Here is a 17,287-nt window from a genome sequence, read left to right on the forward strand (position 1 = left end):
TGGAAACGGTGTTGAAGCCTCTCGAAGGAGAAGACCAGATGCGAGCGGTGAAAAGCAGAGGTGGGGGACGGCTGAAGGGATCGGTAGAGAAATGCCAAAGGTTGCGGCTGCTGGCTGCAGACTGTGCTGCCGCCTCTGCTGTCATCACAGCTCAAGTGCAGACACTGTCTGGGGAGCTTTGGGCTGCCGCGGTCCTTATCCAGCCCAAATCTCCTCAACCTTTTCCATTGACATGCTGTGTTATGAAGGCATGGCTGTAAACCCATGGCTATTTAGTCCTGGCCTTGTCTTGTGACGTGAGAGCATCCCAAGAACATTGTTCTGCATGGGCAGGAGTGTCTGATCCCAAACCTGGCAGGGGAGCAACGCTGCTCTTCCTTCTGTGCCCTCCTGGAAGGTCTGTAAGGAATCTGGGACTGAAGACAACCGTCGTTTGCTTTCAGGCAGGCAGCCCCGAGGCAGTGGTGCTGGTGGGGCAGCACTGGCACAGCCAGGGTGGCTAACGCTGCCCTGGGCAGCGGGATCCCTCTTTTGGCCTCTACCCATATCACACTCTCTTCTGGCAGGACTCTGCTCTTAGTCCCTGGAAAAGTGGCAGTGCACTGAGTGCTTGTTCCTCCTTCTCCCATCCTCCCTCAAACAGCACTTTTTGAGCTGCTGCCAGCAGGTCCTGAATTTCATTCCTGTTGTTTCTAGCTTTGATAGGACCAAGGCTCAAATACTGCATTCAGTTTCATGAACCTTCTTATTGGAAAATAGGCAGGACATCAAAGGAAAACAGCAAAGACAGACAGGTGGCTGAACGGCCTTCACTTAAAAGGAAGAATTAAAGGCGATAAATGCTCTAAGGAAACGTGTGTGTGTGTGAATAATTTCCAGATATTCAAAGCGGGCAAGAAAGTAGATTGTGTAGGTTTATGCAATGGCTCATCATGAGGGTGATGGGCTGGTATTAAAATAAATGAATGAAGATAGAGGAGAAATGTTAGAAATACCTATCATCTTGCAGTGAAGAATCCACAGACATATTAGGGACAAAACCAGGGTGTTGATCCACCCTTGTGTGCTGGTGTAATTTTCAGGTTTGCTCTAATTTGTTTTTCACAGAAATCTCTGAGGACTCGGGAAAGAGTCTTTTGCCATCAGAGGGTGCAGAGCACAGTGGAGATGCCAAGCCAGTCCCAGCCGATCCGAGCTCTGCCAGGGAGGACTCCGGCTTCCTCTGCTGGAAGAAGGGCTGCAACCAGGTGTTCAAGAGCTCGGCCGCCCTGCAGACACACTTCAACGAAGTTCATGCAAAGCGGCCTCAACTGCCGGTGTCCGATCGCCACGTCTACAAGTACCGTTGTAACCAGTGCAGCCTGGCGTTCAAAACCATCGAGAAGCTGCAGCTCCACTCCCAGTACCACGTCATCCGCGCAGCCACCATGTGCTGCCTCTGCCAGCGCAGCTTCCGAACCTTCCAGGCCCTGAAGAAGCACCTGGAAACCAGCCATCTGGAGCTGAGCGAGGCCGACATTCAGCAGCTGTATGGGGGCCTCTTGGTCAACGGGGACCTCCTCGCTATGGGCGATCCTTCGCTTGCAGAAGACCACACTATAATAGTTGAGGAGGATAAGGAGGAGGAGAGCGACTTGGAAGATAAGCAGAGCCCGACAGGTAGTGATTCAGGGTCGGTGCAGGAGGACTCTGGCTCAGAACCAAAAAGGGCCTTACCCTTCAGGAAGGGCCCTAACTTCACTATGGAGAAATTCCTAGATCCGTCTCGCCCTTACAAGTGCACAGTCTGCAAGGAGTCTTTCACGCAAAAGAACATTCTCCTGGTCCATTACAATTCAGTTTCTCATCTGCATAAACTGAAAAGAGCCCTCCAAGAGTCTGCTACTGGGCAGCCCGAACCTACCAGCAGCCCAGACAACAAACCTTTTAAGTGTAACACCTGCAACGTGGCCTACAGTCAGAGCTCAACCTTGGAGATCCACATGAGGTCTGTCCTGCACCAAACCAAGGCTCGCGCTGCCAAGCTGGAGGCGGCCGGGGGCAGCGGCAGCAGCAACGGAGCTGGCAACAGCAGCAGCAGCAGTCTCTCTTTGGGTTCATCCACGCCAAGTCCAGTGAGCGCTAGCAACAGTAATACTTTTACAACCACCAACACGAGTAACTCGGGCACAGCTCCCATTCCCAGCCTGCTCAACCAGGTATCCAGCGACGGTGTGGGAATTCCTCCTTTAGGTAACCCTGTAAGCACTAATATCTCCTCCCCGTCAGAGCCCAAAGAGGTAAACCGAAAGAAGCTGGCGGACATGATTGCATCCAGGCAGCAGCAGCAGCAGCAGCAGCAGCAACAGCAGCAGCAGCAGCAGCAGCAGCAGCAGCAGCAGCAGCAGCAGCAAGCTCAAACCTTGGCACAGGCCCAGGCCCAAGTCCAGGCCCATCTGCAGCAAGAGCTGCAGCAGCAAGCCGCTCTCCTGCAGTCCCAGCTGTTCAACCCAGCACTTTTGCCGCACTTCCCGATGACCACCGAGACCCTTCTGCAGCTTCAGCAACAGCAGCATCTTTTGTTCCCTTTCTACATCCCCAGTGCTGAGTTCCAGCTCAATCCAGAAGTTAGTTTGCCTGTCACCAGCGGTGCGCTGACACTGACTGGGACAGGTCCAAGTTTGCTGGAGGACCTGAAGGCTCAAGTTCAGCTCCCTCAGCAGAGCCATCCACAGCTCTTACAGCAGCAGCAAGGTCAACTGTCCTTGTCACAGCCTCACTCCGTCCTTATACAGCAGAGCCAGCACCCTGAGAAGAAGAATAAATCCGCAGTGAAGGAGAAAGAAAAAGAAACCCCACGGGAAAGTGCAGAGAGAGGAGACAACAACGTGGCATCTAAGGAGTCTCTGCCTGATAACTTAAAGCCCAAAGAGAAGAAGGACTTTGTGCCAGGCAGTACGTCGGAGCCCTCCTTACTGCCTCCACGTATTGCCTCGGATGCAAGAGGGAACGCCACAAAAGCCTTGCTGGAAAACTTTGGCTTTGAGCTTGTCATTCAGTATAACGAGAACAAGCAGAAGGTGCAGAAGAAAAATGGGAAGACAGAGCAAGGTGAGAACTTGGAAAAGCTTGAGTGTGATACATGCGGCAAGTTCTTTTCAAACATCCTCATCCTGAAGAGCCACCAAGAGCACGTTCACCAACATTACTTTCCCTTTAAGCAGTTAGAGAGATTTGCCAAACAGTACAGAGAACACTATGACAAACTGTACCCGCTACGGCCTCAGACCCCAGAGCCACCGCCGCCACCTCCACCGCCCCCACCTCCACTCCCTCCAGCACCTCCTCAGCCAGCTTCTACTCCCACCATTCCTACTTCTGCCCCACCAATTACCTCTCCTACGATCGCACCAGCCCAGCCGTCTGTGCCACTCACCCAGCTCTCCATGCCAATGGAGCTCCCCATCTTTTCACCACTGATGATGCAAACCATGCCACTACAAACGTTACCTGCTCAGCTGCCACCCCAGCTGGGACCCGTAGACCCTCTGCCTGCCGACTTGGCCCAGTTGTACCAGCACCAGCTCAACCCTAGCCTTCTCCAGCAGCAGCAGAACAAGAGGCCACGGACGCGGATCACCGACGACCAACTCAGAGTCCTCCGCCAGTATTTTGATATTAACAATTCCCCGAGTGAGGAACAGATCAAAGAGATGGCGGACAAATCTGGATTACCCCAGAAAGTGATCAAGCACTGGTTCAGAAACACTCTTTTCAAGGAACGCCAGCGCAACAAGGATTCCCCATACAACTTCAGTAATCCTCCCATTACCAGCCTGGAAGAACTGAAGATAGACTCACGGCCTCCTTCTCCAGAACCTCAAAAGCAGGAGTACTGGGGAAGCAAGCGGTCCTCCCGGACACGCTTTACTGACTACCAACTCCGAGTCCTGCAGGACTTCTTTGATGCCAATGCTTATCCAAAGGATGATGAATTTGAGCAGCTTTCTAACTTGCTGAACCTCCCAACACGTGTTATAGTGGTGTGGTTCCAGAATGCCCGTCAAAAAGCTAGGAAAAACTATGAGAATCAGGGAGAGGGCAAAGACGGGGAACGACGGGAGCTTACAAATGACAGGTATATTAGAACAAGCAACTTGAACTACCAATGCAAAAAGTGCAGTCTAGTCTTTCAGCGCATTTTTGATCTCATTAAACACCAGAAAAAGCTTTGTTACAAAGATGAGGATGAGGATGGACAGGATGATAGCCAGAATGAAGACTCTATGGATGCAATGGAGCTCTTGACTCCGACCAGTTCCTCCTGCAGCACGCCAATGCCCTCTCAAGCTTACAGCACACCTACGTCTTCAGCCAATGCAACCTCCTCAGCTTTTCTGCAGCTCACAGCAGAGGCAGACGACTCCTCCACCTATAGTTCGAAAGTAGAAGCTACAGAAGAGAAACCAAAGCAGCCTGAACCTCCAAGTACACAGCAAAACCAAACTCAAGAGAAGCAAGTGCAACCAAAGCAAGAGTCTCAGCAGCAACAGGACCAAGGAGAACAAAAGTCAAGTTCAGCACACCAAAAGATTTCACAGTTATCCTCCCCCTCCTCATTGCAACAGCCACCTCCACCTCCTCAGCCCCCTCAGTGCTCCTTGTCACAGTCAAGCCCGAGTCCATCGCAGCTCTCACATCTCTCCCTCAAACCCATTCACACATCCACCCCTCAACAGCTGGCAAACCTACCTCCTCAGCTAATCCCATACCAGTGTGACCAGTGTAAGCTGGCATTTCCTTCCTTTGAGCATTGGCAGGAGCATCAGCAGCTTCATTTTCTGAGTGCACAGAACCAGTTTATCCACCCTCCATTCCTGGACAGAACGCTGGATATGCCCTTCATGCTTTTTGATCCCAGTAATCCACTACTTGCGAGCCAGCTGCTGTCTGGAACATTACCACAGATTCCAGCAAGCTCAGCCACTTCACCATCAACTCCAACATCCACAATGAACACACTGAAGAGAAAGCTGGAGGAAAAGGCCAGTGCAAGCCCTGGAGAAAATGACAGCGGGACTGGAGGAGAAGAACCACAAAGGGATAAACGTCTAAGGACAACCATTACCCCAGAGCAGCTGGAAATTCTTTATCAGAAATACTTGCTCGACTCCAACCCAACACGGAAAATGTTGGATCACATTGCACATGAAGTGGGCTTGAAGAAGCGCGTGGTGCAAGTTTGGTTTCAGAACACCCGTGCACGGGAAAGGAAGGGGCAGTTCAGAGCTGTGGGGCCTGCCCAAGCCCACAGACGGTGTCCCTTCTGCCGAGCTCTCTTTAAAGCAAAGACAGCTCTCGAAGCTCACATCCGATCCCGTCACTGGCATGAGGCCAAGAGAGCTGGATACAACTTGACGTTGTCTGCGATGCTCTTAGATTGTGATGGGGGACTCCAAATGAAGGGAGACATCTTTGATGGAGCAAGCTTCTCCCACATGCCACCGACTAGCAGTGACGGACAGACTGTTCCTCTCTCCCCAGTGAACAAGAGCATGGAACTGTCACCTCGAACTCTGCTGAGTCCATCCTCCATTAAGGTGGAAGGGATAGAAGACTTCGAGAGTCCCTCCATGTCCTCGGTCAATCTGAGCTTTGACCAAACAAAGCTGGACAACGATGACTGCTCTTCCGTCAACACCGCAATTACAGACACTACAACAGGAGACGAAGGGAACGCAGACAACGACAGTGCAACAGGGATTGCAACCGAAACCAAATCAGCATCGGGACCCAGTGAAGGTCTGACAAAAGCTGCCATGATAGCAATGTCTGAATACGAAGATCGGCTGTCTTCTGGCCTGGTCAGCCCAGCTCCCAGCTTTTACAGCAAAGAGTACGATAACGAAGGTACTGTGGACTATAGTGAAACATCCAGCCTTGCAGACCCCTGCTCACCCAGCCCTGGTGCAAGTGGTTCAGCCAGCAAGTCTGGAGAGAGCGGGGATCGGCCCGGACAGAAACGCTTTCGCACTCAGATGACTAATCTCCAGCTAAAAGTTCTTAAGTCATGCTTTAATGACTACAGGACACCTACCATGCTGGAGTGTGAGGTCCTGGGCAATGACATTGGACTGCCAAAGAGAGTTGTTCAGGTCTGGTTCCAGAATGCTAGGGCAAAGGAGAAGAAGTCCAAACTCAGCATGGCCAAGCATTTTGGTATAAACCAAACAAGTTACGAGGGACCCAAAACAGAGTGCACTTTGTGTGGCATCAAGTACAGCGCTCGGCTGTCTGTACGTGACCATATCTTCTCTCAACAGCATATCTCCAAAGTTAAAGAAACCATTGGAAGCCAGTTGGATAAGGAAAAGGAGTATTTTGACCCAGCTACTGTACGTCAGTTGATGGCTCAGCAGGAGCTGGACCGGATCAAAAAAGCCAATGAGGTTCTTGGTCTGGCAGCTCAGCAGCAGGGCATGTTTGATAACACCCCTCTGCAAGCTCTTAACCTTCCTGCTGCATACCCAGCACTACAGGGCATCCCTCCAGTCTTGCTCCCAGGCCTCAACAGCCCATCCTTACCAGGCTTCACTCCATCCAACACAGGTGGGTATGGATATTATCACACTACTCAGAGACACAGCTTAACTTGATGCATCTTTAGCACAAGCGGATGCTCCCTTGAGAATGACTGATGATAGGATACCCAGCGCTATGGTTGAGCATGTTTACGTGACAGCAAATAAGCAATACATACTTTATCTTTAATTCCTGAACTTGGGTTTTCTAGCAAAGTCTGAAAATAGAGCAAGATCTAGACATGCTGCGTATCTCTTGTTTTGTTAGCACAGACTAAAAATTCTGAAGCACTTTCAAGGAAATGCAAAATAGAGGATTTATCAAACGGAACAGGAAAAGGACTAATGTGCTGAATGCATTGTTCATTATACCTTTCCTTTTGTTATTAAATTTGGTTTATGTAGTGCCATCCCAAATTTTAATTAATTACGAACTACCTCTAGGGAAAAGTGTGATGTGCATGGTAGCACTGATGACAGAAACCTGGAGCATCTGTAGGTAACGTCCTTATAGTGGCCTCCAGGACAAGTCCCAATGCAGCTGTGGATTGGTTTTCGAGTAATGGCTAGGCACGACCTGAAAGTACCTTCTCAACAGTCAACAGTGTAGTCATGGGACGAATCTACTTTGTATTTCAGTAAGATTTTTCTTAACAATACAACATAAAAATGAAATCTGGCACGGTCCTTTCAGTGGCCTAATCCCAGATATTGGACTTTGGTTTTTGAGGATGCTCCTTTCCCTTGTACTGGTGGAGGGGTGGAAAGTTTAAGACATGTAGCAAACACTGGCAGTGGACAACACTAGTCGGTAGACTAGCAGTGACATAGAAATCTTGATCCAAGGGCCTTATTTCAGCCCTGCTACATCCGTGGCATCCCAGAGCCAAGCCTGTGTCAGAATTGCCACTCATGACAAAGCAGTTGATGTTTTCTAGACTTGCTTTCACTTGACAGACTTCTCTGTTTAATTCTGATGATCCCTCTTCGAGTTGGCTCTCACCAGGGCCACTCTACGTGTACAGAGATGTCCCCAGAACTGATTCCAGTGTCTTGTCTTGGCAACAGGCTGAGCCTGTCTTGGGCTGGAAAGCCCGTGACACCGCGATGCCTGGTATGGTCACACCGTATGCCACTGTGCACCTTTGTTTTCTACACTGCAGCAATACATGTCTATTGCTATTAGATGGTGTCCAGAAACAATAACTTTCTCTGATTGCACTGAACTAATTGGCTAATGGTAAGTTACAATCTATGGTGTGAAGCCTAAATAGGATCTGAGCATCTTCCTGGCTTCTTGATCAGTTCTAGCAGTCTCCAAAAAGACTTTTTGATGCTTTTTTTGAGCAGTCTGACTCTGAAGTTCCTTCTTCAACAGATTGAAAAACTCAGTGCAGATGCTTCCGGGTAACATGGTTGTGTCATGTTAATAAGATTGCCGTCTTCTTTTATCATCCAGGAGGTAAATCTTCAGATAAGCAAATCAAAGCCTTAGACAAAAGGGTAGTAGCTGGTGTGAGCAGCTGTGTGGAACTTGAACAGCTCATCTGACATTCACCTAGCTGCAGAGCTGCTCCCTGTAAATCACGTCACTAGTGCCTGAAGTTTGTGTGTAGTTGCAGTGACACTGAGTATGAACACCCTAAAGAGAGCACTAGCGACCCATGACTCAAAACAGGCATCTCTCTCTCCCCTTGGAAGTGGTTGTGTTCCCCTTTTTCTCCATTTCTGCCCATCTCTGAAATACCTTCTGTTTACAGATGAAAAAGAGTTAAATCTCACTGTATTTGTTGGCTTCTGGCCGTTCCAAAGATGATCCGCTTTCTTGGAGTCAAGATCCCTTTTTCCACGAGAGAAGCAGAGGGCATTACCTTGTAGCATGGTTGCTGATGTCCATGTCAGAAGGTCCTAGCTGAGAGCAGAAAAGACGGGATTAAGTTTTTCTGGAATCTGGAAAAGCTTTCTGCTGAGAGTTAGGGCCTCTGCGAGGCTTTTTTGTGTAGTTACAGAAATCTTCCCGCAGCCCCTAAAGCAAAAGTAAAATTGTTCTTGACTATAGTTGTAGGATATGTTATTGTAATTAAACCATTTTTAAAAACAGTTGCTGTTAGAAATTCTTCTGTTCAGGGCTGCTGCCCATTCCTGCTCCTTGAATCTAGTCCTAGCTACATGCCTGAAAGGCATCTTTGCATGCCAGGACTTTTTCATGCAATACTTCCGTTCTTATCGAAGATCTCATTTCAGAGGCCAGACCTAGGCCAAGAGGATCTCTTTGGCAAATTACACTGCCAGCCTATCTCAGATAGCTCTGTGCCATTTACTTAGTGCCCCAAATTTATAACAAGATCTAAAATTACTATTTTGCACTTCAATCTATATTGTTGCTTTTATTTTTCTCCAAAGACCAGTATGTGTCCTGGGGAGAAGGGGCTACGTACAATGAATGTTAAAGGCAATCAGTGACTGCCTAGACAGGACTAAGCTATTTAGAAAGTCAAACAGACTATTTGTGGCCTTTAGATAAAGCTCCAAAGGTCAGGCCATCGCAGCTCAGAGCCTGTCGAAGCAGATAAGGCTGTGCATCCAGGAATGTTATGAATTAGCCGCTGCTCCTGCGCTTGAACCTCTCAGGGACTGTTCAACTAGGGGACATCAGTTTCAATGGCATCCATCCATAATACGCCCTTATCTGAAATATATAAGGCTGCTGTGTGGAGGCTCACTTCATACACTTCATACCTTCACAAATCCCTGTTGTCTCGATACCGCCTCAGCAGCAGGTGCAGGTTTCAGAAGGGTTTTGCATCATCCATCGCCGAGCTCTGCCGGCGCTTGGCCGGGCCAGCCCTGCGACCACAGTGGCTCTGTGGGGGCCCCCCGCTGGGGAGGCCAGCACAGGCACGGAGGATGGAAGCCGTAGACAAACGAGCTCCTTATTCCAGGGTGGAGTTCGCCGGGGTTCGAGAGTGCTCAGCTCCTTTTGGCTCCAGGTCCTGCCGTCTGCTCCGGCGGTCGGGCTGCCTGCTGGCGGCGGGGTGCGATGGTTGAGGGTGCCCACACTTGCACCTCCGGACCGATGACGATGATTTAGGACCTCACGAGGATAAATGGGGCAGCTGCAGCTCAGAGCGAGCTGTTGGCCCCAGCCCCCAGCTGTGTTTGGGTCCCTCTCACACTGCCTTCGCGAGGCGCAGGAGCCCCACGGCAGCTGGATTTCCCTGCCCGGAATCACCGCCTGCCCTCTGCACAGCCCTTGCCCTGCTGGCACGCTTCCCCTTCGAAAAGACTTCAAGCTGCCACCGTGCCCAAATCTTCCCCCAAAGGGGCAGTTTCTTCTCTCCCACTGGGTGTATGACAGAAGAGGTGCAACCTAAATAAAAGTTACCGTGCCTTCATGGCTGATTCCTAGTCCCGCGACTGCCCGTACTCAGCCCAGCTCGGAGCAGTTACCGTCGCGGCTGCGAGGACTCGGGCTTTGTCAGTGAAGGGTTAGAAATCGTCAAGCGGTTTTGTGGCAGGGGTGGATCCTGCAGCTGGTTCCTGGCTCCGGAGCCACAGAGCATATGGGGCTGCACCGGCAGAACATTAGAGCTTTGCTTCATTTTTATTTTCTCCGAATGGCATTGAGGGACTCGCCAAGCAAAATACTCCTTTTTAGGAGCACGTTCACCAACTGCAGAGGATGTGACTAATGGGTGTGACTCCAGGAGCCTTGCTCCTCTTGCCCCCAACAACTACCAGCTATAAGAGTAGAAATCGGCACCAGGGACCTGTGTTGTTACTGGCTATTCCTGCTGTTGGGAAGGCAGGCAGACTTCACATTCCACCATTAATCCATCTCCTTTGTGAGGAAGCATCACGCTGTTCTTAATCCCACCCAAAACATGATGTTCATGCCCTGGGGGGATGTCTGAATACCGCACAGACTCTGAAATTACTCAGAAGCTGTGCACCCAAGCCTCTTGCGTTGGAAGGAAGGAAGGGACTGCATCGGGGGTTTGTGGCTTCATGAACATCAGCCTAATAAGGAAAAATAATGTAGATTCGTAGATTTAGCCTGTTGAGTCCTCTTCAGTTGCCATGACCAAGGCTTTCGTATCTGTGGAGATTTTAACGAGACTGACAGGATCTAGCGTTGCCGCCGTTTGGCACAGCACTTTTCTTCTTCTGCGGGAGTCCTTTGGCCAAAGGACCCGTTGGTGCAGAGGTAGGAGAAGTGCCTGTCCCTGGCGTTGGCTGCGAATCCTTCGGGCCTTTCGGGGAGGTCAGTGAAACAGCAGCTATGCTGAGCGGCCCGGGCGGCTGGTGGGTGTCCCCGGCAGAGACACGACGATCGGTGCTGCCGGGGGTGCCGAGGCACGTCCCCGCGGCACGTCCCGTCCCTCGGGGCGGGGAGCGGGGGCCCCGGAGGAAGCGGAGGCGGCGGCGCGGGGGCGGTTGCGGGGTGTCCCGGGGTCACCCTGCCTCGTGCTTTCTGCCGGCCCGGTGCCGAGCGACTCCTCACCTCTCTCTCCTCCCTCTTGCAGCTTTAACTTCTCCCAAACCCAACCTGATGGGCCTGCCCAGCACAAGCGTCCCTTCGCCTGGCCTCCCCACCTCTGGATTACCAAATAAGCAGCCCCCGGCCGCCCTGAGCTCGCCCACCCCGGCACAAGCCACGGCGGCCGTGGCCCCGCAGCAGCCGCCGGCGACGACCCCGCAGCCGCAGCCGCAGCCGCAGCAGCCGCCCCCGCCGCAGCGCAAGGAGAAGGAGAGCGAGAAGGCAAAAGAGAAGGAGAAGGCACCCAAGGGGAAGGGGGACCCCCTGCCAGGGCCCAAGAAGGAGAAGGGGGAGGCGCCGGCGGGCGCCCTCTCGGCCCCGCTGCCCGCCATGGAGTACGCGGTGGAGCCCGCCCAGCTCCAGGCGCTGCAGGCCGCCCTGAATTCGGACCCCACCACCTTGCTGACGAGCCAGTTCCTGCCCTACTTCGTCCCCGGCTTTTCCCCCTACTACGCCCCGCAGATCCCTGGCGCCCTGCAGAGCGGGTACCTGCAGCCCATGTACGGGATGGAGGGGCTCTTCCCCTACAGCCCCGCGCTGTCGCAGGCGCTGCTGGGGCTGTCCCCCGGCTCCCTGCTGCAGCAGTACCAGCAATACCAGCAGAGTCTGCAGGAGGCATTGCAGCAGCAGCAGCAGCAGCAGCGGCAGGCGCAGCAGCAGCAGCAGCAGCAGCAGCAGCAGCAGCAGCAGCAGCAGAAAGCGCAGCAGCCCAAAGGAAGCCAAACCCCCGTCCCTGCGGGGGCTGCCACCCCGGACAAAGACCCTGCCAAAGAACCCCCCAAGCAAGAAGAGCAGAAGAACGCACCCCGCGAGGTGTCCCCCCTCCTGCCCAAACCCCAAGAAGAGCCCGAAGCGGAAGGCAAGGGCGCGGACTCCCTCTGCGACCCCTTCATCGTCCCGAAGGTGCAGTACAAGCTGGTCTGCCGCAAGTGCCAGGCGGGCTTCGGCGACCAGGAGGCGGCCAGAGACCACCTGAAGTCCCTCTGCTTCTTCGGCCAGTCCGTGGCGAACCTGCAAGAGATGGTGCTTCACGTGCCCACCGGCAGCGGCCAGGGCAGCGGCTCGTACCAGTGCGTGGCGTGCGAGAGCACGGTGTGTGGGGACGAAGCCCTCAGTCAGCATCTCGAGTCAGCCCCGCACAAACACCGAACAATCACAAGAGCAGCAAGAAACGCCAAAGAGCACCCCAGTCTATTACCTCACTCTGCCTGCCCCCCCGACCCCAGCACCGCATCTACCTCGCAGTCGGCCGCTCACTCAAACGACAGCCCCCCGCCCCCCCGGCCCCCCCCGGCTTCCCCCCACGCCTCCAGAAAGCCCTGGCCCCCGGCAGCCCCCCGCGCCCCGCCGGGGAAGCCGCCGCCGCCGCCTTTCCCTCCTCTCTCCTCATCTTCAACGGTTACCTCAAGTTCATGCAGCACCTCAGGGGTTCAGCCCTCGATGCCAACAGACGACTATTCGGAGGAGTCTGACACGGATCTTAGCCAAAAGTCAGATGGACCGGCGAGCCCGGCGGAGGGGCCCCGGGACCCCGGCTGCCCTAAGGACAGTGGTCTAGCTAGCGTAGGAATGGACACCTTCAGATTGTAAGCTTTGAAGATGAACAATGAAAATGAATTTAAATAAAAAAGTTAATAACAAACCAATTTCAAAAATAGACTAACTGCAATTCCAAAGCTTCTAACCAAAAAAAGAAAAAAGAAAAAAGAAAAAGCGTGGGTTGTTTTCCCATATAACGATGCCGGTGGGTTTTACATTTCTTTTTTCCTTTCCTTTTAATAAAATAAAACTTAAAAAAGAAAAAAAAAAAAAAATCTGTTACATTTGTCCTTTCGAAGGTACTGTTGGTCTGGGAGACGAAAGCCCGTGCTGCCTCCTTACTGTCTTCGGAGCTTGAGCCCCTTGTATATCGCCCCTTTTCAATAACGCCCCACGTCGATAGCACAGCAGAGGCCGGCATGCACTGTATGGGAAAGCAGCCCACCTTGTTACAGTTTTAAATTTCTTGCTATCTTAGCATTCAGATACCAATGGCTTGCTAAAAGAAAAAAGAAATGTAATGTCTTTTTATTCTCAGGTCAATCGCTCACACTTTGTTCTGTTTTCAGAATCATTGTTTTATATATATATATATATATATATAATTTCTTTCGTTTGTTTTGGGGTTTTTGTTTTGTTTTGTTTCGTTTTCGTTCCAGAAAAGGATTTTTTTTTTTTTTTTTTTTTTTTTTTTTTAATTTAAAATGGGCAGAAAGTATTCAAGAGAAAAACAATGTGAACTGCTTTAGCTTTTCGGGGATTTTAAGGGTAGCTTTTCTGCTGAAGCCAATTTCAAGGGGAAAAGTTAAGCACTCCCACTTTTCAGAAAAAAAAAAAAAAAAAAACCCACACAAAGAGTGTTGAGGACTCGGAGCTTAAAAAAATAAGTTTTAAAACAACTGACTTTCTGTATTTATGATAGATATGACCATTTTTGGTGTTGAGTAGATTGTTGCATTGGAAATGAACTGAAGCAGTATGGTAGATTTAAAAGAAAAAACCCTTTTGTGTACATTTAGCTTTTGTATGGTCCAGCTGACGGCTTCTCATTTGATGTTGTCTTGTTCATTCCTAGCCAGATAGATTGCAATCCATTGACTCGCCTAAGCTTTTCTCCCCTTTGTACCTTTACTCCCCATTCCCCCATCCTGTAATCTTCCACTTATGGTCGCTACCTTCATTTCTTAGAGGGTGGTTGCATAATTATTTTATAAAAACTAAAGAAAGAAGTTCAAAGGGTTTTGGGGGGTCAGTAGGATCCCTTGCAGAATATTTTTTGTTGGGGGTTTGAAACTTTTTAAGGCGTATACATACGATTTACCTATGTCTGTTACCCTTGTGCACTTATCTCTTTCTTATTTTCCATTTTTTTTCTTTTCTTTTTTTTTCTTTTTTTCCTTCTTCCCCTCTTCTTTTCCTCATTTTGTAAATGCTTCAAAGACTCTGTTCCTAAACTACAAGCATTTGTTTCTGTTTGTGTAATTAGGCTGCACTCTGTTCCTTCCTTTAAAAAAAGTTTTTGTTACATTTTTTTTTTCTCTAAAGAAAGTTCATGCTTTAAATAAAATCCAAAGACATACCCTTTCACCACTGGTGCAGAATGAGCAAAAAGGATTCTTTTTACTTGAGAATTTGTTTCTGATTTAAACAAACAAGTCTAAGTTTAAATAAAGAATAAAAAAAGTACCCAGGTTGTTATCTGTGCTTCTTCTGCAAGCAGAGAGACAACTCGTAGCGGCAGCCCAGCGCACCGAGGCAGGTTTCTCTTTCCAAGTTCTGGGGCGCAGGCCGGCGCCAGGAGCCCCGCGCGCGGCGCTCACGGTCCGGACTTCGAAAGGAAAACTCTGTGCTGCCGCACTGTAGGTCTTGGAGACAAATAGGTGCTTGGTGTTTCGCTTCCGTAGCCAAATGTCAACAGACACGCTCTCCTGCCCCCCCGCCCCCCCGCCCCCTCTGCCCCCAAAGTGCAAGAGCCTTCTCCCCGTCATCTTCATCCTCCTCCTGCTTCAAAAGGGAACTTCGAAGACTGTGAACGCAGGTTCCTCCCGCCGCCTCCGGGCTTCTCCTCCCCGTGCTGAAGCCGCTCGTCGACTCCGCGAGAGACTGGAGCGTTCGAGAGACGAACGTGGGGTTCATTTTCTAGCGGGACGCTTTTATTTTTATGGATTTTTGGTTTTAGTTCAATGAAAGACTAGATCCTGAACTGTTGTACATATTTCTAACTAGGCTAATGCACAGTGCAAATTCCTTTTTTAATTGTTTTTTAAGTAGACGATACTAAAGAGAGTACCATCTAATATTCCTACCAGTACCCAGTTGTAGCATAAGGTGTCAAAAACGGAAAAAAGTACACAAAAAGCGTTTGCTGTTTTAACAAACTGTTTTCTTTTAACAAAAGTTCTTGTATTTCTCCCCGTGTTTGAGATGAACATTTTTTAAATTCTAAAGTTGTACAGTTTTTGTTTTCCATTATTTTATCTTGTTTGTAATTCTATGAAATATATATATATATATATTTTTTGCCATTTAACTGTTGTATGTTACTCTGTCTGTATCATATAGAAATTTTTTTGTTTGTTTTGTTTTTGATTCTCTATGTGATACAAGTTAACAATTTAACACTAGCTTTATCTGTCAAACTCCGCAAGGTCTCTTTTGGAAATCCTGTTGTTTTGTCTTGTTTTGTTTCGGTTTTTTAATTATATTGCTTGGTCATAGTGCAATTTCTCTCTCCTTCTTCCCCCTCCTCCTTCCCACCCACTAAAAGGTTTTATAAATTCATTTCCTTGTATTTTTTCTAAATGTTTCTAGAGACTTTCAGTGCGAGGTTGCCTCCTCCCCTCGCAGCCCCGGGGCCGGAGCTGGGACCCCCCGGCCCCGCACCCCGACAGCCGCCCGGCCGCCGGCGCGCGGGAGCCCCCTGCGACCCCCCGCGCCTTTCGGGGGGTGTCGGAGCGGGGCCGGGCAGGGCACGAGGAACAGATTTTAAACTTAGCATTGAGCGGGTTTCTGTTTTATTTTTAATAAAAAGCTTTTTTAAGCGGTGAAGATGGCCAAAGTTTCATACAATTGAGAATCAAGAGAGGCGTAAGGGGTGTGTCGGGGCCGCCCGCGCCCGGGGGAAAAGGCGGGGGGGGGGCGCGGGAGGCGCTGACACAAGCCAGCACACTCGCTCTTCGTGGAAATATATTTTGCTTTAAAAAAAAAAAAAAAAAATTAAACTTTTAAATAGAAGCAGAAATTGGGTTGGTCGGTTGGTTGGTTGGTTTGTCGGCGCTGAGATACTGCCCACTGTGAAACACAAAGCTTTGACTATTTTTTTCATTTTTATTTTTTGGGGGGCGAGTTTGGGTAGAACAGAAAGCATAAATGAGGTGAAGAGGGATATGAACAGCCTTTGCAATGTACAAAAAATAGAGCAAGTGAAACCAAAAATGATGTTCTTGGTGTTTTTCTATAATGTAGTCTTGTTAGCTTTTTTTGTTACTGTAACAATGCTGATCTCGAACTGTACCAAAATACATGGAGACTAACAGAAACAGAAACCACATGGAACTTTCAAAACTTTAAAAAATTTGTCACAAAAGACTTTGTTGTCATAGTTGAGTTGACTGTAGATGGTAATTGAATATACTCCTTTGGAAATATTTCATCACGTATGTTTCCTGCTCATTGTGATACATTAAAAAAAAAAAATGAGCAAAAGCTCTCGTCTCCGCTGTCCCCGCTTGTGCGGTGCAGGGTCTGTGTTGGGGTGGGTGCGTGCCACGCGGCTCGGCCCGGCGCGGCCCCCCGAGTTCTGCCCCCGCAGCGGGCGGGCGCTGCCGTGGAGCCGCGTGTGCGCACACACGTGCCCTCGTGCACCGCCAGCGTGCACACGCGTGTCCACGTCCCCCCCAGCGCGCGGGCGCCCGTCAGCGCGAGGGCGCCGGGGCTGACGCTGCGAGTTAGCGCGAAAGTGGAAGTAACGAGCCCAAGAGCGCGGTTCGTGTGGTGGCTTCGGGACGCTTTGTGTACGAAAAAGACATTATAAGTGCATTTAATTTTACTAAATGATGGTGTAAGAATTCTGGGCACACCGCTGTAATTAACGGTTAGAGGGAAAGCGTGACGCCTTTATGGGTTGAGGTCATCTTGAAACCCGTAAACTGGAAGTGAACTAAAATCACCATCTGTTTTCTTCTACTGATCAAACCGAAAGGAGACGAAGGTAAGAAAGGTAAGTAGCTGCCCGGCTGCTCTCCCCTCCGCTCGCTGTGCCTCTTGAGCAGGGAGGAAAACTTGATGAACTGCTGAGTGTTAAATACACGGTTCTCTTACCAAAAATTGCGCCTTGCAGCAGAAAATGCTCAAAATTCATTAATAAGGACCACATCCAAAAGAGAGCCCCAGGGGCTACCGTTCATCTCTGATTTATAACTGCAGCAATGAATAATTTTAAAAAAAAAAAAAAACCAAAACAAAACATAAAAAGCCAACGCAACCCAACGCTGCAGGTGGGATGAGCCGTCGGTGCGGTGCGGGCGTCCTGGGGCGCTGCGGGGCTGCCTCCCCCTCCCCGGGGAGCAGAGGCCTGGGCTCCGCAGCAGCCTCCGGCCAGAGCAGAGGCCGCGGGGAGGAAATCTTGCAGCCAGCAAGGGCACGGGAG

General features: G+C 50.2%; 1 protein-coding gene across 4 annotated transcripts in view; it reads left to right on the forward strand.

Annotated features, from left to right (window-relative positions):
• ZFHX3 (zinc finger homeobox 3) overlaps positions 1-16,344 on the forward strand; it is a 545,789-nt gene extending 529,445 nt beyond the window's left edge. For all 4 annotated transcript variants that reach the window (XM_042797341.1, XM_042797342.1, XM_042797343.1 and 1 more), the window contains 2 exons: positions 1,108-6,588; positions 11,087-16,344. In XM_042797341.1, coding sequence (XP_042653275.1) covers positions 1,108-6,588; positions 11,087-12,690 — 7,085 coding nt within the window. In that variant the 3' untranslated portion in view covers positions 12,691-16,344. The remainder of the gene's footprint in view (positions 1-1,107; positions 6,589-11,086) is intronic.
• Positions 16,345-17,287: the final 943 nt, after the last annotated feature.

The sequence above is a fragment of the Tyto alba genome, unplaced genomic scaffold (assembly GCF_018691265.1).
Source record: "Tyto alba isolate M040663 unplaced genomic scaffold, T.alba_DEE_v4.0 Super-Scaffold_26, whole genome shotgun sequence".
NCBI classification, from domain to species: domain Eukaryota; kingdom Metazoa; phylum Chordata; class Aves; order Strigiformes; family Tytonidae; genus Tyto; species Tyto alba.